The 22,975-nt window shown below is 42.4% G+C and overlaps 2 protein-coding genes across 4 annotated transcripts; one reads left to right on the forward strand and one right to left on the reverse strand.

Moving 5' to 3' along the window:
* The first annotated feature begins 53 nt into the window (after positions 1–53).
* Positions 54–19,530, forward strand: depdc4 (DEP domain containing 4). 2 transcript variants are annotated; one of them, XM_047022639.1, is made up of 9 exons: positions 54–216; positions 1,115–1,547; positions 1,703–1,851; positions 2,719–2,914; positions 6,136–6,371; positions 6,637–6,779; positions 18,625–18,750; positions 19,043–19,121; positions 19,327–19,530. In XM_047022639.1, the coding sequence occupies exons 1-9, from the start codon at positions 138–140 to the stop codon at positions 19,524–19,526; spliced, it is 1,641 nt and encodes a 546-aa protein (XP_046878595.1). In that variant the 5' UTR covers positions 54–137; the 3' UTR covers positions 19,527–19,530. The 2 variants fall into 2 exon arrangements, with proteins under 2 accessions (XP_046878595.1, XP_046878596.1); XM_047022640.1 differs by having other exon boundaries at positions 2,722–2,914.
* A 1,273-nt stretch (positions 19,531–20,803) lies between these two features.
* dus4l (dihydrouridine synthase 4-like (S. cerevisiae)) lies at positions 20,804–22,969 on the reverse strand. Of its 2 annotated transcripts, XM_047022645.1 has the most exons (6): positions 22,745–22,969; positions 22,536–22,657; positions 22,289–22,406; positions 21,978–22,100; positions 21,596–21,822; positions 20,804–21,197 (listed from the first exon to the last, which is right to left on the reverse strand). In XM_047022645.1, the coding sequence occupies exons 1-6, from the start codon at positions 22,822–22,824 to the stop codon at positions 20,941–20,943; spliced, it is 927 nt and encodes a 308-aa protein (XP_046878601.1). In that variant the 5' UTR covers positions 22,825–22,969; the 3' UTR covers positions 20,804–20,940. The 2 variants fall into 2 exon arrangements, with proteins under 2 accessions (XP_046878601.1, XP_046878600.1); XM_047022644.1 differs by having other exon boundaries at positions 22,289–22,657; positions 22,745–22,956.
* Between the last annotated feature and the right edge of the window lie 6 nt (positions 22,970–22,975).

The following is a 22,975-nucleotide window of genomic DNA, read 5'->3' on the forward strand; positions in this document are numbered from 1 at the left end:
AGTGGGCAGGCTCTCCTTAAACAGGCTCTGGTGGGAGTTCTCTCTTTATTAGACATTCTCTGATTGGACCCTATTGGGAATTCCGGGTCTCGGCGGAAGACACACAACCGTGGCGGAAGATTACGTCACATACGTGGATGATGGCGGTTGATTTGACTCCGAGGTTTAGAAGATTGAACAGTCAATCACGGATACTTCGTGAAAATATTCAACCTGGTCAGTTAAATGCTTGATTATTGATCATATATTGCCGTAGCAAAAGTAGTAATAAACATTAGTTGTGATTCATTGTCTGCAATTGTCACAACGCTGATATTATTAGGTGGTGTTGCAAGTGCAGGCATGAGCACGAGAGCTACTACTGTACAGTACAGTATAAATGCTATTGAACAGTTCAGCTTAGTTGGCCTATGTTTGATATGGATGGCTTTATCTTACATATCTACAGCTAACAATCTAACGTGCAAAGGTTATTTATTCATTTTAATGCAGCTTTGTTTTTTTTGCCGCTAGCTAACTATACTGTGTGATGTTGTTAACTTGTATTTCTCTTGGGTTCCGGTTGACGTTAGCCTAGCTCAGGCGTGTTCAATCCTGGTCCTCAGGGTTCACTGTCCTGGATGCTTGAGATGTTTCCCTGCACCAACACACCTGGTTCAAATGAATGGGTTGTTATCAAACTCTGTCGAAGCCTGATAACGACCATTAATTTGAATCATACAAGACAGTGAAACCTGAGGACGAGGATTGAACACCCCTGGCCTACTGTAGCTAGTAAGCCAATGCAAGGTAGATCAGAAGTTATAACTAGCTAACTTTTAGTGCTGCTATAAGTTCAAATTCACAACACTAGTTAGATTACCGTAAGTTAAATGTTGTGTAAAAAAAGTTGAGTAATACCCTGTATGTATACCACAGTCTAATACAAGTGAAGAGTTAAGTTATCTCTTGAAAAAAGTATGTCATACCTGTTAATGCTGAGAATTTTTTTGTACAGTCTGAGTTTGGTATGATTTTATTTTACTCCTTAAAAGCAAATGTGCGACCTGAGCTATTAAAGCAATATTGGTGTTTCTAAAACAAACATGCCCTTATTCCTCTCACCCACTTCCAGCCTCAGGATATTCCAGGCCGTTCCGTGCCACCCAGCTGTGGCAGAACATCATCCTAGCGTTACAGTCGCAGGTGGAGGTGCGGAGGCGGAGGAAGCATCTGCGTGTCCACCCGAACTGCTTCACAGGCTCGGACGCGGTGGACGCCGTGCTCAGCCATCTCATGCAGAACATTGTGTTCGGCGCCAGTGAGGTATCCCGTCTCAAAGCTGCGCGGCTCTGCCAGGCGCTCATGGAGGCCAGGGTGTTTGAGTCGGTGGGGACAAAGCTCTTTCGCCGTGATAAAGAAGCTCTGTTTGAGGACAGCAGCTCTAGCCTCTACCGCTTCCTGGATCGCAGTGTCCTGCCGGGTTCTTTCCAGAAGGCCGATGGTTGCGGAGATGGGGAGAAGGTGAAGTCAGAGAGGCAGGATGAGAAGAGGAAGAAGGGTTCCAGGTTTGTTTTGTTTTTACAGCATTGTAATGCTAATTAATTCTTAGTGCTGTTGGTGATAGTATGTTATTGAGTTGTCACCAACACAGAAAAGCATTACCATGCTCATTATTTAGCTGTAATCTAATTCATGTTGATCCATACCTTCCTATCCCCAGATTAGCTGAGATGAGGACTATTTCGAACCCCTTGGCTGTGGGCTCCTCAGACAGGAGGGTCGAGAGGTTATTCAAGACCATCAACTTGCAACCCATCCTCCCGGCGTCCCTGAACACAGCTCCCTCGGCTCCCTTCCTCTCCAAGGCTGGTGAGATGGCAGGCTGAAGCTGATGTTGGGACCCTAACCATTTGGCCTTTAGCCTGTATGGCCATCCCAAGTCTCTTTGACTCTCCCTTTCTCTTCGGCACACAGTTTTTCTCACCAGGGCTACGTTTCCCGAAAGTGTCATAAGCCTAAGTTTATAGTAGAATCTATTGTACGACGAAACTTAGTTTTACGGGCCGTTCCCAAAGACACCTTAAACTAAAGTGTCTCTTGAAAATTTGTAGCTCTTGAAAGCGCATAGATTAGCCTACTCCTTACGAGCATGTTTAGGAAACGCACGTAAGAAAGATTTCGTTTTTTGCTCGATTGTTGCTACGATCCATCGTTATTGGGAAACGCAGCCCTGGCCGTTTTCTCCTCCCACTCCTATCCCGACTTACTCCTCTCCTGTATATTCCGCTCTTGTATGCTCCTCTCTTCTCCTGTATGCTCCTCTCTTCCCCTCTTTGCTCCTGTCTGATCTTCTCCTCTCCTATCCGCTTCTCTCTTCTCCTGTCTTTTCTTCTATGCTCCTCTTTTCCTCTATGCTGCTCTCTTCTCCTCTCCTCTCTGCTCCTCTTTTCCCCTTTGCATCTGTCTGATCTTGTCCTGTCTGCTTTTCTCCTCTCCTATCTGCTCCTCTCGTCTCTCTGCTCCTCTCTTCTCTTTCCCTATCTGCTCCTCTCTTCTCCTGTCTTCTCTCTGCTCCTCTCCTGTCTGTTTTTCTCTTCTCCTGTCTGCTCTTTTCCTGTCTGCACTCCTCTGCTCCTCTCCTCTATGCTTCTCTCCTCCCCTCCCTTCTCTTATCCACTTTGCTCATCTCCTGTCTGCTCCTCTTCTCTCTTATCTGTTCCTCTCCTTCCCCCTCAGTAGTGGAGGAGGTGTGGAAGCAGCAGACTCTTCTGCAGCTCCTGCAGGTGGTGGAGCTTCCCATGCTGGATTGCATCCTGACCTCCCCTGCCCGGGCCCGGCCTCAGGCTCGGGGCTCCGTGTCCACCCGTCAAGACCTGGTCATCTCCAACACCTGCCTGGACCGACAGCTACCGCAGAGCCTCAACCTGCCACAGTAGGTTTTTTCAGGTTTTCAGGTCACCGTGAAGAAGTAGGTGACACACAAACATTCCTGGCTGTGGTACCTACATTTCTCATATCACGATTGATACATCCACATCATCAAGTCACTTTTGCACATGATAAAGGTAATATTTGCCAATGCTTAGGACGTTTCTTAGTTCATTTGGTGACACACAGATTCTTAGAATTATAAATATTGCATGCCTGTGATTTAGCTGGTGACTATGATGTTGGTAAGTTTATTTGGTGTTAGTATAATTGGAGTGTGCTGACATCAGTCAAAGCATTCATTCATGTGACAAAATTAATATACTGAAACAAGGCTCCACTTCATATTGTGTTTTTGTTAGCTAGCTTCTAAATGACATGAGATGGTTGTGGCAACGCTGTCGAACAGTCATAAGTTAAAGCCGGAGCAAGAACAATGCTGCTGAGTTTTGATGATGGTCATGATGTTGTGGCCCTCCTCCCCACAGGGTTCGGGAAAAGTTAGATTTTCCAGCTACGGCAGCTAGCTCCGTGGTGAAGGAGTTGGCTAAGGCGAACGCTAGCGTTTGGTTATGGCAGATCAGAGTAGCTCTGGGCAGATCCAATACGTCTAAACTTCAACAGAGTACCCGCCTTCAAGGAAGTTAACGCTTGTCAATGGAGCGAACCCAGAACCTCTGTACAAATGAAATGTACGAGGGTCTGGTTAGGACCAGGCTAAGTATTCCCCCCAAAACATTTGTGAATTGCCATTTGAAATGTTGTCCAGCAAGTAACTTGTTGTTAGGTGATGCCCAAAGCGTGCACACACACACAGATTTATTGCATTATAGTACTGATAACAGTTCCAATATACATATAATATCAGCTAACAGGTGCGGTGAAAAAAACTACCGTATTTTTCGGAAAATAAGCCGCATTGTATATAAGCCGCACCCCCCCAGAAGAGCACTGTGTGTTTGTAAATCACAGTATAAACCGCACTAGAATATAAGCCGCACTTTGAATGCTAACAACATTACCGTTGCGCCGGCTAACGTTGAGTGGACCAATGCTCACGATTGATTACTTCCCTAGACACAGTGTCGCAGTGGATAGCCATCTAACGAGACAACATTCCCAATCAGAGTGAACACTCAAATTAGCTAAACTATAGACCCTAGCATGCTCCACATATCAAAACAGAACGAACACAACAATAGAACTCCAAACAATGCTTATTTAACTAAGCTAATGCCCTTAACTTAGTAGCTTTTCAGCTTGCCGCAGGGCATTCTGGGTACCGAGAGCAATGCACGAGTATAGGCGATATTACTAGCCTGACGTTGTCATACTCATAATTCTAGTCAGAAAACTCTCCGTTGGGCTGTGACTACGGGGCGTGTTTCAACCGAACTCGTAAAACAAATGCCTCTTCGCTCAATGGATAGACCTACAACCAATCAGAGCAACGTAATATGTTGTTTGTTGAAAACGAATTCAACCCAAGCGCTCTTTCGTGACGTTGTTGATTACGTTACTGTTGATCATCTGTCCATCATCGTATAAAGCCTGCCCTGGCAATTTCATTGGTCCGTCCCGATTCTGGTTTTCTATAGTTGTCCCCAATACGAGACCCTCCAGACCCAACTTCCCGACCAAATTTTTTTGTGGGCGGGGAGAAGTTGGGCTGGCAGCCAGGCTACGATCTTACAGCATTGTGTAACACACTTCGGTTGTGGATAGTATGTCCAGAAATAAAGCCAAGTCACTCATTTAGTGTCAGAATCCATTAAGTCTACAAACTTATTTTAGATAAAGTATAAGTTTAGCTAACTTGCAAATCCTGAGGATAGCCTATACTGTAGCAGACCTTTCTATGTGGCAACGGACAAGGGTGTTTTGTCCCTCGAGAGTTAAAATACAAGTTATGAAAAGAGACTGCGTCCGTATCTTATTGTCCACACGATCATATACAATTATATCTAAAATAAACTCATAAAGAGCTCGGTTACACTACCAAAGTTGAATTTGTTATGTTTTTAGCGATGTTAGCGTTATTTTGCTAGCTAGCCTATAACATTTCACTGGGTCTTGCAGCTGTTTCTGATTAACTGAAATTATTTTGAAATGTTATATTCTATTAGCCATTTGCCTACTTTAGCAAGTCACTGTATTTCCAAGCCCTGATAGTGTAACTGAGACGACACAGTAAAGTATTCCTCTCTCAAGTAATAAGCCCCCGTGCAAGTGTTGAGCATTCAATTAGCTGCACGGGTCTGTAGAGATCTTGAGACAAAGCCCTTTTTTTTTTCTAAAACCAGACTATAAACCGCTTCTAAATATAAGCCGCACAAGGAAACAGTAAAATCGGAATACAAGCCGCGGCTTATTTTCAACCACAGTGCAACTGCTCATCTCAAGTGCTTCATCATCATCGCCTACTACCCCTTCTGGGGCTAAGGCCGCCAACAACAAAGAGTTCTCCAAGCATCTTGGTCCTGAGCCAACATCTCAAGCTATCCCCAACTGTAGCCCATTTTCTTGGCATCTACCTCCCAGTCTCTGCGGCCAACCTATCTTTCCCTTGGGGATTCCACTTGAGGGACTCTTGTGATATTTGTGGCTGGTTTGCGGAGAGTATGGCTTATCCATCTCCAACGTCGTTGGAGGATCTCTTCGTCCGCTGGCTTTTGGCTGGTACGTTCCCACAGATCTTTGTTACTGATGGTGTTAGGCCAGTGGATCTGGAGGATTCGTCGCAGACATCTCAATTGCTTAACATATAACAATGATTGTAGTGGCCAGCTAACTAATGTATGGTGACAAATGTAATAATTCTACAGTGAAATAATAAGACATAAATTCTTTACATAGTCTCATCAATTCTTTACATAGTCTCGAATATAGTAGTGCTTAGTAAAATGCAGTGCCTTGTACGGTTCAAACCGTACAGTTCAAACTGGACATTCTTTTATACAACACAATTCTGACGTTGCCAATTTACAGCTATGCCCATGATCCAATCTATTGTGACCTGTTGCACAGTTCTGTTCCACAGTTCTGTAGTCTGAATCGTACAAACAAGGCCCTTCGACGTCGCTAAAGTGGTCAGCGAGATTGCTAAAATGATCCCAGATGTCTTTTGAGCATGAACCACGTTTTTGACAAGTTCAAACTCTAGTTCTAGGAACCAGGAAAACAAAACCAAAGCTGGCCATCTCTATTTGGATTTCTGCTCCCCAGGCTGGATGCGTGGCTGGCCGCAGCAGCAGACTGCCTAGAACACTTCCCCGATCAGCTCATCGTGGCGGCTGGGGAGCACCTCCAACAGCAGGGGGGTGAAGGCCCGGCAAAGAAGGAGGGGGCCCAGAAGAGACTACTGTTCGACACCATTGCCAAGTACTACAGCGGCCAGGAGCGGGCGCCGCTCCTCTCAAACCGCTACCTGGAGGTCCATGCTGGCATCCTTGGTCTGCTGGGTGAGAACCAAGGAGGAGATGGATATGGGGGGAAATGGACGGAGGCACGGGATGGTTGCAGAGTATCGTTCGGCCAGCAGTTGCCAGCAGTTGCTCACAGCCAGTTGTATTCCCTTTGCTTACACGTCACCACCATAGTCGTAAAAGGCCCCCAAGAAAACCTGTTCTCAATCCTTTGTTCACCTTTGCCCCTGTCCCTTGCATGTCCTGTCCACCCCTGTCCCTCACCCTCACCACCAACCCACTTCCCCACCACCCCCTCCAGACTGCGGCAAGACGGCCGAGGGCACCAGGGCGTGCCAGCTGTGTTTACGCCTGTTGGAGCCCGGAGCCAGAGACGAGCTGAGGAGACTCCTGGCATTCATGGCCGTAGCTACCCAGCCGGAGGCTTACCGTCTGCACAAGCAGGTATCCCCCCCGAAACTTCTGGGAGATAGCTCTACCTAAAACACCTGCAGATGCAGAAACGCCACAGGCAAAGGCCAGGTGATAACATGTAGCTAGCTATATTTCCAGGCTGTGATATCTTTGTATTTTTGTACGCCCTTTGACTGGTTAGCACCTGCTATTCCCACACAGCGGTAGTCCTGGGATTAGCTAGCTCAACTAACCGGTATTAGCAAAACTAAGCACAGCTGGCCTCTCCAGGCAGGGCTCTAGACTGCGACCAAATGATCGCATTTTGCGTTGTTACCGAAAATGATCGCTTCCAGTAAATTGTTGTATCTTCCATTTTTCCCAAATTACATTTCAAGCTTATTTATGTTTTTGGGGGCATATTTTCAGTTTGCAGATGGTACTGTTTGAATCACGGTTCCAGCTGAGATACTGACGGTGACAATGTTGTTAGAATCAGCATGTTTCAAAGGAGGTTCTTTATTAATGAAATGCTACATCAGTAAATGCTTCAAAATATTACTTGAAGGAAAAAACGTAACCGTTTGACGGTTAAGGCTTGAAATACGTTTTTGTGGCAAAAAGTGCCTTGTGTGATACAAGGGAACTCAGTGCTAGCATAAACCTCACAACGTCATCACACGTTAGCAACGACACATAGATACAACGTTTTAGTAAGTAGGGGTGCACCGATACGATATGAAGATCGGATATCGGCCCCGATATTGACAAAATAGCTGTATCGGGGATCAGAAAAATTAACAGATCCACTGGCCGATCCACCAATTTTTTTTACGCAGCACATCCTATGTCATTTGTCCGCAGCATGAGTTAACCAAACCTTGAGATGCGTTAGGTGAGTTCTAAATATTTCCGACGGCCCCAACAGCAAGCATACTGGTTGTAGCAATGATACTAGCATGTTAGTGTTACTTGTTAGCCTTCTCATTAGCACATATTGAAGCCACACAGCGTTTGTCGCATAGTTTTTGAATTTTTGAAATCGCATATGCGGTGTTACGCTGTGAGACCCGCATTCGAATGATCACATATCAGGGTTTTTCCTGGGTCAAAATGGGTCTTCGGTGCTCCCCCCCCCAAAAACACGTATATATACATATTCTTTTTTTTCTTCTTTTTTCTAATGAATGTATTTATTCCCAGGTGTTTTGCATCTCCCCCCCCCCCCTCACCCCCCCGCCGAAACTAAATTCTATATTTCGGAACAGGTTAATGTAATAGTCTAATAGCTAACGTAATATTGCACATATTTTTTATGGAGGATTATAGGGGCCAAAACTAAATAAATAAATATTATAACACAAAGCTTAAATAAATGACTAATTATATAATGTAATGCCTAATTGACAGACAAAATATATAAATTACAAATTAAATGAGACACTAAATATATAAATGTTACATGTATTTGCGTGTATATATATTTACGTTTTAATGTGTTCACATTTATTTATTTATACTTACATGTATTTATTTATACTTACATTTATCCACGGTGTAACTTTCTGCAGCTAAATAAATCAGTCGTCCCCAGTCACCAAGTCAGGGGGCGGGTTAAAGCCTCTGATTGGTGAATGAACAGTATTACACACCAGGCAGACTCCACCAGTCGATCAAGCTCTCTTCAATCTAGAGGGATCCTCTATCGCCTCACTCTACAGCTGCTAGGGGTGTGCGACACTGCACAATGTGGTATAGATCCGATACCAAGGAGTAAATACAGGGCCAGTATTGCAAATACCGATACTTTTGGCTTAGAAAAGCAGTTTATCTACTTTCGTGTCGGGGAAAGCAATGCCTCATAATTGATTAAGTGAATGCATCATCAATATGAATATTTGAATGAACATTTAAAATGTTTCCTTTAATTAATTGTTCATGATTATGATCATAATAAAACACAGGACACTGAGTTTTGTCAGAAATACTGTTAATGTGTGCCGCTGAGTCGTGTTAATGCACGTACACGCCGGCAACAACTCAGCCTAGCAGGGGAGGGCAAAGTGAGTTTGAGCGAAGTTAGAAAAACCACAATGATGTAAAGGGAGTTGTGTACTCAATGTGGAATGAAACTTAAGTATCGATCTTATCACGCTATCAATCAGGCTATTGATCCCAACGTTGGTATCGTTAGTTGCCGGGTTTCCCAACCCGGCCACTGTCGGTCTTGAGATCGATTTGCCCACCCCTATGCTGTATCATCTCCCTGAGGATCGTGAACACATTTTCATTGATGTCTGTGTTAGTTAGGGCCAATATAATTCCTATAATTTCAGCGAAGCTCTTAATATGATGTAAAAAAGAAGTGAATTGTACGGTGGCCCTGAAGTGCAAATGACACCCCCTAATATGAGTACATCCCCCAAATGAAAATACTCCCCCCCATACGAGTCAACTCCCCCCAAATCGGATGAATTGTTCACCTCCCCCCTATACAAAAACACGCTCCCCCAAATGGAAAACGACATTACATTATCTCAAAAACACAATACATTAACTCTGAACGGAAAGGGTAGGTACTACACTTTAGCGCTGATTGGATGCAGTAGGCTAACTAACAAGAAATAAGAAATTGATCGACAGAAGTACAAAATGCAATAGCCTGACAGAGTTACGTGCACCAGGACATTTATTTGGGTATCAAAGCATGTAGCATTGGCTACGTATGCAAAAGCATAAATTGCGTATTAAACGTAAACATCGATAGCCAAACAACTAGTCCACGTAACTCTGTCATTATCATGAACTTAATCGTTTTGATTGGAAAGAAAGAGGAAACATTAATGTTTACAATTCAGGGTCATTACACTACTCTTTATTTTAATCAGGGTCATTCCCATGAAATAATCTTAGATCTGCTGTTAACGTTTCACAATATAAGTAGCCTATGCGCATGCTAAAAACGCAGTTGAAGGAAGCAGGACTTTTCAGAAGAAAAAACTAATAGTCCACTACAGTAGAATTAAATGCCACAATGACAGAGTAACGTGGACCAGGATAGTTGTTTGGCTATCGATTTTTACATTTAACACAAAATACTTTTGCCTAAGTAGCCTACTATTTGCTACATTCTTCGATAGCCAAACAAATGTTCTGGTGCACGTAACTTTCTGCCAGGCTATTGCATTTTGTTCCGTTCAGAGGAAATGTAATGTGTTTTTGAGTTAATGTAATGTCGTTTTCCATTTGGGGGAGCGCGTTTTTGTATTAGGGGGAGGTGAACAAGTCATCCGGTTTGGGGGGAGTTGACTCGTATTGGGGGGGAGTGTTTTCATTTGGTGGATATACTCATATTAGGGGGTGTGGTTTGCACTTCAGGGCCACCGTAGAATTGGCAGGTGCCTCCATCTCTTCAGCTACCGCCAACATTTCGACCACTGTAGCATTCAATATTTCATTCATTGAATCTGCACAAGGTGCTGCCATCTTGGATTAGTCAAAAGCAGTCGATTCAACTTGAACCACCAATCAGAGGCTTTAACCCGCCCCCTGACTTGGTGACGTGGGACGACAGATTTATTTTGCTGCAGCAAGTTACACCGTGGATAAATGTAAGGATAAATAAATAAATGTAAGGATAAATACATAAATGTTAGGATAAGTAAATAAATGTAAGGATAAATAAATAAATGTGAACACCTTAAAATGTAAATATATATATGTGCACACAAATACATGTAACATTTATATATTTAGTGTCTCATTTAATTAGTCATTTACAGTGGCGTTTTTATATGTAAAAAATTGGTGGGGCAAAAAACATTTCAAAATATAGGATACCAGTTAGCTACAAAAGTCCCTCTTGCTACTGATGTGTTTATTTAACACATCAACAAACAGCGTGGCTCCACACAACACCTTTAACGACAAAGCGGCTTGCTTCTACCAGGTGTTGTAGTACACAAATTGGAGAGAGGGAGACCTTCTTGTGTAATTGCTCTCCTTGTCTCTCTCACACACACACACATTACCACTGTCATATTTACAAACCTAAATTAGGAATGTAACCAAGGCAAGCTCAGAACCAATGTGCCTACAGAGCCATGCGCAAACAGCAATGAGCTCAACACAACGGAAGGCCACAAAGAAGCAGAAATACAACTTTTTAGGGATACAGATCCATTCTATGACAACAACCAGATAAGCATGGACACACTGACACGTCACCATCTTTATCTATCGATCCAGCCCCAAAATATGACCAATGCATGGACCAGCACCACAAGGCAGGATGATAAAATATGCTTTCACTCACCAAGGCTGAGAGCTCACTTGAAGAGAGAGGTGCCTTCTTTTGTATGCTAACTAGACTAACCGTTAGCCTCTTTCTTCAAAAACCACTCCACTTTAAACCTACGGTTACTTTTACCAGCAGTTTGAGCGATGACAATATCGTGGCTGATGGGCACCACTTAAGCTGCTTTACTTCAACTTTCTCCTCCAAATTAAGGGTTTATAGGGTATATAACCGCTGCTCAAGTATGAAATCCACTTTATTCATTTTCTCAAGTTATCTGGCGTTTGTGAAGCTAACAAGCTAGCTAAGACAATCTAGCTACATATCCTCGCTCTTCTTGCCGACTAATGTTGGCGACAAACAGCCAATCAGGGCTGAAATACAAAATGACGGTGTATTGGGGCAACCGGCTCTCAGCCCCACTTGGCATAAAATTTTTGTGATCTACATTACATTCTGAGCATGCGTATTAACACTTTCCCACGTCCAATGTACATTGCATTGTGAGTGAGGGGCTTGCCCCACCACGGTCTCCTTTTTGCCGACTAATGTTGGCGCCAGAAAGACAGATAGCCAATCAGGTCTGAAATACGAAATGACGCTGTGGTGGGGCAACTGGCTCTCAGCCCCACTTGGCATCAAATTTGTGTGATCTACTTACATTACATTCTGAGCATGCGTATTAAAACTTTCCCACGTCCAATGTACATTGCATTGTGAGAGAGGGGCTAGCCCCACCAGAGCCCCACTTTCACGATTAGCCTATGCTAACTCGAATTGGCAGAACGCAGTCTGAAGCAGCAAGGCAGGGACCAATGAACATGAAATTCAATCTTAACATAAACGAATGAAACGAAACAATTTAGGAAGACGCTATATTCATGGATAATAAATTATTCGAAGTAAACGAAAAAAAAAATGTTTGAGAAATAAAAAAGAACATAATTTTGTTGCAGTTCTTTCTGTTGATAACAGGTGGGGCACTGCCCCACCTGCCCCTAATGACCAGTCGCCACTGGTCATTTATATATTTTGTATATCAATTAGGCATTAAATTATATAATTAGTCATTTATTTAAGCTTTGTTTTATGGTATTTATTTAGTTTTGGCCCCTAAAATCCTCCATAATTTTCGTCCTATTTCCCCTAAAGCAAAAAAGTTAGGCTACTTAAAGACACCTTACACTCATAAAGTATGTTCTAAATGGCATAAATGCTGCCAACTAATAATTGACGTAACTTATTGTAAAAGGTCAGTAGCCTAGCCTATCGATCAAAGTAGGCCACTCTGCCTGCTTCATTTGATCTTGATAGGCTAAGCATTCTGTAGCAAATATTAACAATAAACCCACTTTTTTATTAATTAAAACTACTTCAGCATAATAACGCACCTAATATACAAACCTGAGCAAGGACAGCAATCGCTATCGAATCAACAGACATGTGCAATTTAGCTAGCAGGGGAAGAATACAAACAACAACAATCACCAGTTAACTTGATTTATAAATTTGCAAGAGCTATAGACTTACAGTGCCCTCCAAAAGTATTGGAACAGTGAGGCGAATTCCTTTATTTTTGCTGTAGACTGAAAACATTTGGGCTTGACATCAAATAATGAACGTGAGACCAGAGATCAACGTTTCAGCTTTTATTTCCAGGTATTTACATCAGGATCTGATGCACAACTAAGAAAATATCACATTTTGTTTGAATCCACCCATTTGTCATGTGATCAAAAGTATTGGAACAGATATACTTAAAACATATTTAAGTGAATAAGACTTAATATTTAGTTGCAAATCCTTTGCTTTCAATAACTGCAGCAAGTCTGTGACCCATTGACGTCACCAAACTTTTGCATTCTTCCTTTTTGATGCTTTCCCAGGCTTTCACTGCAGCCTCTTTCAGTTGTTGTTTGTTTTGTGGGGTTCCTCCCTTCAGTCTCCTCTTAAGCAGGTAAAATGCTTGCTCTATAGGGTTTAAGTCTGGAGATTGACTTGGCCAGTCTAATACCTTCCATTTCTTGCCCCTGATGAACTCCTTTGTTGTTTTGGCAGTGTGTTTTGGGTCGTTATCTTGCTGCATGATGAAGGCTCTGCCAATCAGTTTGGTTGCATCTTTCCTTAAATTGGCAGACAAAATGTTTCTGTAGACTTCCGAGTTCATTTTGCTGCTGCCATCATGTGTTACATCCTCAATGAAGATTAATGAGCCCGTCCCAGAAGAAGCCATGCAAGCCCAAGCCATGACATTACCTCCACCGTGTTTCACAGATGAGCTTGTGTGTTTGGGATCATGAGCAGTTCCTTTCTTTCTCCAAACTTTAGCCTTTCCATCACTTTGGTAAAAGTTAATCTTTGTCTCATCAGTCCATAAAACTTTGTCCCAGAATTTTTGAGGTTCATCTCTGTACTTTTTGGCAAATTCCAGCCTGGCCTTCCTATTCTTCTTGCTAATGAGTGGTTTGCATCTTCTGGTGTAGCCCTTGTACTTTTGTTCATGAAGTCTTCTGCGAACAGTAGATAGTGATACCTTCACTCCTGCCATCTGGAGGTTGTTGCTGATCTCACTAACAGTTGTTTTAGGGTCTTTCTTTACAGCTCTTACAATGTTTCTGTCATCAACTGCTGATGTTTTCCTTGGTCTACCTGTTCGACGTCTGTTACTTAGTACACCAGTAGTTTTCTTCTTCTTCAGGACATTCCAAATGGTTGTACTGGCTATGGCCAATGTTTCTGCAATGGCTCTGATTGATTTTCCATCTTCTCTAAGACTCACAATTGCTTGTTTTTCACCCAAAGACAGCGCTCTGGTTTTCATGTTGTTTTCACCTCTGAATACAGTCTGCATAGACAAAACCTATCTTACCCAATCTGAACCTGAGTGTAGACATTCAGTGGTATTTATTGATTGAATAATGTATGTAATAGGACACACCTGGGCAACAAAACACACCTGTCAGTCACATGTTCCAATACTTTTGCTCACGTGACAAATGGGTGGGTTCGAACAAAAAGGTGATATTTTCTAATTTGTGCATCAGATCCTGATGTAAATACCTGGAAATAAAAGCTGAAACGTTGATCTCTGGTTTCACATTCATCGTTTGATGTCAAGCCCAAATGTTTTCAGTCTACAGCAAAAATAAAGGAATTGGCCTCACTGTTCCAATACTTTTGGAGGGCACTGTATACAATTAGCAGGCTTAAATGAACTGACCACATAAGATATATGACTTACAGTTCTCAAGGACGCACACACGCAATCTCAACTGCGGTGTGAAGCGCATGTCCGTGCAATTCTCCAACATGCACTCTAACGATCACTGCTAATAGACGGCCAAAAAATGTGTAATCTGATTTCTGATACCTTGGCGGCAGAAATGTAGCCATAGAGGAAACACTACACTATATATTATCATTCCAGGTTAAGAATGCCAATGGAAGCTGTGTTGGAAATCGTAAATCAAACTTTTGTCAGCATTTTGAGTAGAAATTTCATTTGCATTTGTGCAGGTGTATTCGTTCACGTTGGGCTGGCCCTCGCAGTGGAACAACAGTTTACTGGCCACTCTCTCACATTTGCGTATTGATCAGACAAGAAGACAAGCTTATCAACTCGATTACTATTGATCAAAACAGAACGAGGGTTCGGCTGTAGCCTACTTGAAACATACTATTGAGAACATATTCGCTGACACGCATTGCACGCGTGATGAACACAGCTTTTTTTTTTTTTCATGGGATTGGCGCTGTCACGCCAAATAGTGTCCTAGGGCCAAATAGTGTCCTACCTGACGTCACAATGCCGTTCCGAAGCAAGGACGCGTCCGTCGCTATGCCGACCTTAAATTCCTGACATTCCTGAGATGGCTGCGCGTGCAGGGAGAATACTATACGCTTTGCCTACCCGGTCGGCTAAAATCGATAAGAAATAAGGTATTTTTTCGACAAAAAAAATGTACCAACTAGCTCAACATGGAAGGCAGTTGTTTAATAACCTTTGTAATATTTTTTTGTTTACCAAACTAGCTAGCACTAGCTATCGAACGAGTGAAAACGTATAGTAGCCTATAGACAACTCGTAGAGGAGGCTATAGGCTAAACTTGCCATGTATTAACAAAGGGGTTAGTATATAAAACTAACCTAGTTAATTAAATTTTTATACTTGATACAATATATACAATCGGTAGGCTATTACAAAATGTTATACTGTACTGATATGTTATTCTGTAAAACTCTAGTGTAATGCTAGCTAACTTGCTAGCGTCACTGTGTCCAATCCCGACCGCTGTAAACTACTATTGTCCAAACCCGAACGGGGTTTGGACACCCAGTGTCCGGTCTTTTTGCCACCATTTTCTTTTGCAATCGCTAACAAAGTGTAAGTAATATTATTTTAGGCATACCAAACAATCTACGTGTCAAATTTCATAAACATATATGGACGTTTACATATCTAAATAATTTAGGAAAGTTACATTGATGAAAGCCGAAAGACCACTCAGGCGACGCTCGGGCGACGTTCTCTACTCTGACATGAGAAGAGTTCAACAAAACATCCAGCAGGTGGTGGTAAACAGTCAAATTGAGATTTTATCGCATAGTTTTGAGATGTTGAAGCGTGATATCTTATTGTCTCGGATATATTGACAGCATTATGGTCAGTTTGGTGACCCTGGATCAAGTTAATATCCCCGTAAAAACAGCAGCAGCGAGTGTTTACTACAAGTATAAGTGCGGTCGGGTTTGGACAAGGGTAGCGCACGGCTAATTTACCGGCGCCAGCGTCTTTCTACCGGCTCTAGTAAAGGATAAGCTAACTCTATTTTTTTTTTACAATATTTAGCTCGAAAGGTAGGAAGTTAAAGCTTAACGTGAAATCAGTAAATCAGCTGAAAACGTGATACAATCATTTTTATCAATATTTGAAGTGTCATTTTCTCAGAATGTTAGCTAATAACCGGTCGGGATTGGACACAGTGACGTTAGTTGCAAAAGTCTAAATTACTATAACTTAAACTATAAATCAACTATTTATTTAATAAAAACAATACACTGTATAACTATGACTAGAACTAAATGTAAAGGAATGATTTAAGGGTTATCTGATGTAGATCGTCTCCGGGTGGATGTCTTGATGCGTCAGCAGATAAATAACAACTCGAGCCGATGACGGTCCAAAACTGTGTGAGAGCGAGCCTGAGGTAAATTGCAATTTAGAAGCGACTACCTAGCAACCAGAATAGCAACCAGGATAGTTTCCCGCTGCTGGCACGCGCAGCCATCTCAGGAATGTCAGGAATTTAAGGTCGGCATAGCGACGGACGCGTCCTTGCTTCGGAACGGCATTGTGACGTCAGGTAGGACACTATTTGGCCCTAGGACACTATTTGGCGTGACAGCGCGCGCCAACATTTTCTCAATGCAGGAAAAACCCTGCATATGTGCAACGCTACTCCTTCTACACTGTAGATTCTACAGTATAGTAGAGTTGTTGAGCTGCAAGAATTTGGCGTGCTCCTAGCATTGTGGTTTTGGATGTGCTTGATTTAATTGGTAGGATTGTACTTTGCAATACTTCCACCACCCCTCAAATCATTTACTTTGCTAACAGCCGCAGACTAGTTGGCTAGTAATATCTCCACATAGCCGACTATTTGGCTCGCTCCGTGTTGCTTTTAAGTTTATCTGTCCACTGATTGGACACTAGCTGTACACCGCACGGTGCAATGCTTCTAGCAAAAAAAATTCCATGGTTCACACACCAGCGACAACAAATTAATTATCAAATCAAATGTATTTGATAACCCTTTTTACACGCAAGTATGTCACAAAGGGCTTCACATACGCCCATAGAACTGCCCCTCAACCAACCTAAACCCTCAAGGAAGGGTTTTGAAATGCCAAAATCCATTGTTCAGCTTTGTAAATGTAGGACGGGACTGGGAAACTCGCTGTTGGCCGTCATGGAGACTGGTTTCCGGTTGATGACCAGGTCCAGCGTTGGCAGACCGACAACCAGGCAGGTGCTGACAGCTCAAACCCCCCACACCACAGGGGATGTGTGGAGGGGGGACAGAGAGAGGAGAGCAGGGATTAGAGAATATGAGGAGCAGCTAACAGTTACAGTCATAATAGAATGCAGTGTTTCCCACAGATTAGAAATCTAGTTGTGGCGGGCAGGGGGGTGGGTTGTAATAATTCCTTCGTTAATAATTCGTTACACAGCTAATTTGTCAATAATTTGTTACATTAAATATTAATCCAAAATGATTCACATCTTCACAAAATTACCAACAACTAACATAACAACTAACTATCATTTCTGCATTATGCATGTAGCAACGCTAGTGCTAAACAACTATTTAACTGGTCGGCTCCATGACGCCGGGTAAGTAGCTAGCTCTTGAGACTTCTCACCAAAAGAACGAAAGGGAAACTTTGAGTACTGTAAGTCGCTTTGGATAAGAGCGTCTGCTAAATGACTAAATGTAAATGTGAGTAAGGTACCTAGCGAAAAGTAGCCTCAACTTTCCTCGACTTTTAGCTACGGCACTAATGCTAAAGGCTCGCTGATATAGCTGTCGGTCTTACTAGAACGGCATATGTATGCATTGTTGCTAACGTGTGCTGACGTTGTGACTGTGTGCATATGTGAGAAAGACGCATGAGTGACAGAGAGACGGAGGGAGAGCAGGGGAAAGGAAATGCAGCTGAACGAATACGCTGCGTGTTTTAACCTAAATAGCGAAAAAAAAAAAAATACGAAACGCAATGTGTGGCGGCCGGTGTTGATTCTGTGGCGCACCGCCACACATTAGTCTATGTGTGGGAAACACTGGAATGAGATCCCCACCGGTGAAGTGTGGACTAGTGCAGCAATTTAACAGAGCAAAAAGGGGTATTTGATGCAGCCCCACACACCAAGACAGCGACAGCCCCCCTCGGTTGGAACATGAAATCTGTTCCAGGGGAAAGAACTCTAAATTAAGTTGTATTTATACGAATAAGGATGAAAACGCCCCGTCCCGCGTTGTCTCCAACTAGTAACAGAAACTATAACAGTAACAATACAGCAACGGAAACTATAACAGTAAGAATAGACAGTAACAGGTTTACTTTATTTGTAACATGTAGATGGGGCAATATGAACATATAAGCTATAATTACAATTAAAAAGGTACATGTGATACACACATAGGCAAACACACACCCCAGGTTTACATAGAAAGTAAATACACACATGCTTACCTTTAACAATCGTAGAATTGACTAAACAAAACAGGTTTTTAACCTGATTTTAAATGTCGAAACAGTATCAGCCTCCTTAATTACTAAAATACAGGGTGTTGATATTCACAGCCTGGAAACAAACCTATCTGCAACCGACGCAAACACACCCCACAATTTCCCCAGTAATCATCCATCTGAATTCAGCTTCAGATGAGCTAAGCTAATGAATACATGATAGATGGATGAATTAATTAGTTGTGTTTTGTCTGCCTTATGACGTGTTAAGGAACTGACCCGCGGGGCAGGGCATATTGCTGTCCCACTGTGTGACCCTGATCCAAGCTCATTCTATTCTGCTCAAGACTGAAAACAGGGCCCTGATCAGCAGAATGTTCCAGAAAGGAATCATCCAGAACAAGGATCTCAGCCGTTCCCAGATTGAGACTCTGGTGCTGTTCCTCATGGACAACCACACTCAGCTGTTCAAGGTAGGGCTTCCCAGAGCTACAGTCCAACCATTCAGAGAAAGAAGTTTGAATACTTGTCACGTTTGCTTTGAGACCTACCTGACACCTGTGGTTCTATTATTAGGCTGGTCTTTACAGGATAGGCTTATCAAATTTACATTGCTGGGAAATCCTATCCTGGAAAGACAAGCAATGGAAATTTGATCAGTCTATCCTTGAAAGACCAGCCTAATAATACATTACTTTGGTAGTCAGTGACAACTAGTCACCTTACTGAACCAATGTCTCCCCCCCCCCCCATTGGTATAAACAGACCCCCATATCACTGATTGAAGCTGTAAGGAGGACACTGCAAACCCTGCAACTGGGTAGAGACCCGGACTCCATTGCCAGTAAGTCAGTATGCTTTTGTATCCACTGTAACATCCTGGTACAGTTTTTCCTCTTGAAAGAGCATGGTCAATATTTGGTATTTCATACGCATCCTATATTTATATTTACTGTGATCCCAAAGCAGGTTGTATTTCATCAACCACTGATCATCCCCGTGTCTGTCTCCTGTTTTCCCCTCTCCCGTTTCCCCCGGTGTGGCTGCAGTGTTCACCTTCTGCCAGCAGGTGTCCCCACAGCAGTACGAGGACCAACGCGACGCGGCCACGCTGGACAGCCTAAAGCAGCTGCTGCAGCAGGTGTCCCTGGACGCCCGCCTGTCCACTAAGGACAGGGGCCGGCTGGTCAAAGACTTCCAGAGGCACCACCCCATGGTCTTCCTCCAGCACTTCTCCTCCACCTTCTAGGTGGAACCTCTGAGGAACCGTAGCCCCACCTTGTGGTCAAACGAGGATCTTGTTGTGCTTTAGTCAACCCCATGTTCGTATAGATTGAAGCGGATAGGGATAGGTAGATGGTAAGAAGTCCACCTTGCCTAACAAAGGGCTAGGTGGATATGGAGCCAAATTGCATTTGGCTACCAAGACAGATCTAAATGGGAAGGTACAGGGTACAAATTGAGCTGTTTCATGCCTTTTGGAGAATTTTGTCTAATTTTGCTTCAGGAAATTCTGATTATCTGTTTTGGATTTCTGTTTCTACCAGAATATTGATACGGTTCTCATAAATTTGAATTTGTAATTCATCTGATACCATTACTAGCCTTCTGATGTGTAATGTTAGCCAAAGTCATAAAGGTATTAGGTTGTTTGGTATGTTAAACTTTGAATGTTGTTGCTGTTATGAGGATGTGCCTTTCATGTAGAATACAATTGGATTCACCAGGGGCCTGTTCAACACAAACATTTGATGTTGAAAAGTACAGTGAACTATACCGTTATTGACAAAGTACTTTTGTTCAAAACTAATTAAGCAGTTTACAGTCAATCAGTATTTCAGTGTACTTGGACTAAATGTCAAACTTTCATGTATGTGGATTTATAAACTATGACAGGCATGGGACTGAAAAGGGAATAGATAACGGCTAATGTTGTGATGTTGTTAGGATCTACCTGAGAATAATGTGTACAAAGACCACAAATAATCACTGTATAAAGCTAATGAGTGTTACATTTCATGTCAGAGACTGCTGTACATCTAATAATTGTAACTGTATTAACCTTTCTGTAGCAAACACTGTTTAAGGAAATAATGCTGGAAATGTTGCACTACTGAAATTCAACACATGCTTTACCTTTATTAGTTTTGCATTTGCTAATTTGAATGTTACTTTTGAGAAAAGGGGAATTATTTGTGAAAAGTGTTTACTGACAACATGCTTTTAATGCCATAGGCAAACATACAGTACAGAGGATTTTAAACATAACAAATCCGTTTCTTGTACTAATGCTGACATTTATTTCATCTTGAAGGGTACATAACATAGAATTTGGATAAATTGTATAAAAAATTTGTTTTATGGTTCTTGTTTTGTGAAATGTAATAGTTAAATGGACAGAGAGAAATATTTGTAGACATTTTTATTTCTATTTACATGCTTGTTAAGGTAATGTAATGTTTTATTTCTGGTTTGTTTGAATTGCATTGAATTATTTTGAAATGCACTTTTGAACTTGAAAATAATCCAATAAAAAATTAATAATAATTTTACTGAAAATTAAATAAATTATTAAATTGAAAAGCACATAAGTATTAGTCTGAAAGTACATCATCTTATACAAAAGTATAAAACAGAAAGCACAATACATGTCTTGTTTGCACTCATGACGGCACTTTGCTGTATGTGTTGTGGATGTAGTCTATGACAGCAGAAGTGCTGGCCAGGGAGTTGAAGACCTTCCTCTCTGGTTGAGAGCTCACCCGCTCCAGCATGTAGATGAGGTGGTGGTGAAAGCAGGTAAAGGGTGTTCCCTGTTTTAAGGCCATGTCCACCCAGTTCCACACACACTCCAGGGGAGTCTCCTCGTACCCTGCGAACATGGCTGGGTTGGCCAAAAGCCCTCGTGCAGCCATCACACCTGCAGGACAAAAGACACGGTCTGGGTGAGGGAGAGATCAGTGGCATGAGACCATAACTTTGTCACTGTGCATATGTTTGAGTACAGAGCCAGTAAAAGGTAGTTAGCCTCTAAGCAGAAGTACAAACAGTAATGGCATATCAACAGGTTTAAATTGCGAACAAAGTATAATGGCAACAAGGAAATGAAACATGGACATTAAGGTTTTACACCGTTTGTGTACATGCATAAAACCTGACAAATGAAAAACAGTGAGGCAATCATACTGTAGTAGTTATGTTATATTAACATGAGTAGTGGCTGACAATTCATGAGTCGATTAGTAACAGTAGGACTTTAAAGGTCAAGACCATAATCATGATTCAGCTCATCCTCGAGACAGTCGCTAACCCACTGACCGTCGACACCAGTGAGCTTGTGGGTGGACTCCACATCCCTGAGGTACTTGATGTCTCCGTTGGCGATGACGGGAACAGACACGCTGTCTTTGATGGTTCTGATGGCTTCGTAATGGACCGGCTGGTGGCGTTCGTCTGCTGTCCGACCGTGAACCGTGATCCAGGACACGCCGGCCGCCTCTGCCTTCTGACACAGATCCACTGTCTGCCTCAGGTCCTTATGGATTCTGTAGGGGAGTGGAGACAAATTGTGCTTACAGTGGGAATTGTATTTATATATTAGGTAAAGGGCCTGTCAAGCAAAGGCCTATGAATAATGTGATTGGGTTTGATTGTTGTAAATTTACTTTTAAATGAAAGTTCAACAGACAAAGACCGTTACCTTATTTTGATGGACGCTGTGTAGTTTGGATTGTCCACTTGATTTCTGACGTGGTGAACCATGTCCTTGACAAGTTCAGGTTTATTTATCAAGCACGCCCCATAACCCTCTGCCATGGCCCACCTGAAAGCGACAACAACAAAAAAACTGCTTTAAACAATTAGGATTTTTCATGTCTTGTATTTAGATTACAAATTTTTTTTCACATCTGAAATCTTTGTATGAAATGAAATGTAGAGCATGGCCATATTGGCGTTTCTCCCCCCCTTCCCACAAGGTCCAGAGTGAAATAGGACCTCTGTCATGTGCACCTCTGGGGACAGCCACAATTGAGATCCACTCCGTCAGAGAAGGGTGCTACCGCACAGGCTGCATCCGCCAACGTTTGGGCATCGCTGGCAGCAAACTGCACAATCAGTGGGCGGTCGGCTGGTAAGATAATTAAGGGGCAAGGTAGATTTGGGACAGGAAAGCTTATGACTTGTGTAGTTAGGTAAGAAGCGACACATCGTGCAACATTGCTTATTTTGCAGTACTGCAACTTAACGTTTAATTTACATTCACTTGTTGTAAATTCACTGTCTCTGGCCTTGATGGATCTCAGGAAGTCCGCAGAAACTATCATTGGAGTGAAGCAAATGTCACAGTCATATTTCCTCACCAGAGACCTGAATGCCAACCTGTAAATTAGAAGAGGTACACATTTTGACATCCACTACCTTAGCAATTTTAACAAAATGGCATGCCTGACAGCATTTTAAACTTACTTTGAATACCGGACCATTGGAGCACATATTTTTAGTACTTTGCCTTTTTCAAACAAGTCCATCACATTGGTATTCGCCATTTTGTGTTTATATATATAGTATCACGATTAAAAAAAATATTGGGTCACGCATGCAGTATTATCCAGTTGATACATTTAAGACGGTAAAACTGATAAATCTACAAACATCAACATGAGGCAGAAATGCTTGGGGGCGGTACTTAGTGACGAG

This window comes from Hypomesus transpacificus, chromosome 7, assembly GCF_021917145.1.
Source record: "Hypomesus transpacificus isolate Combined female chromosome 7, fHypTra1, whole genome shotgun sequence".
NCBI classification, from domain to species: Eukaryota; Metazoa; Chordata; class Actinopteri; order Osmeriformes; family Osmeridae; genus Hypomesus; species Hypomesus transpacificus.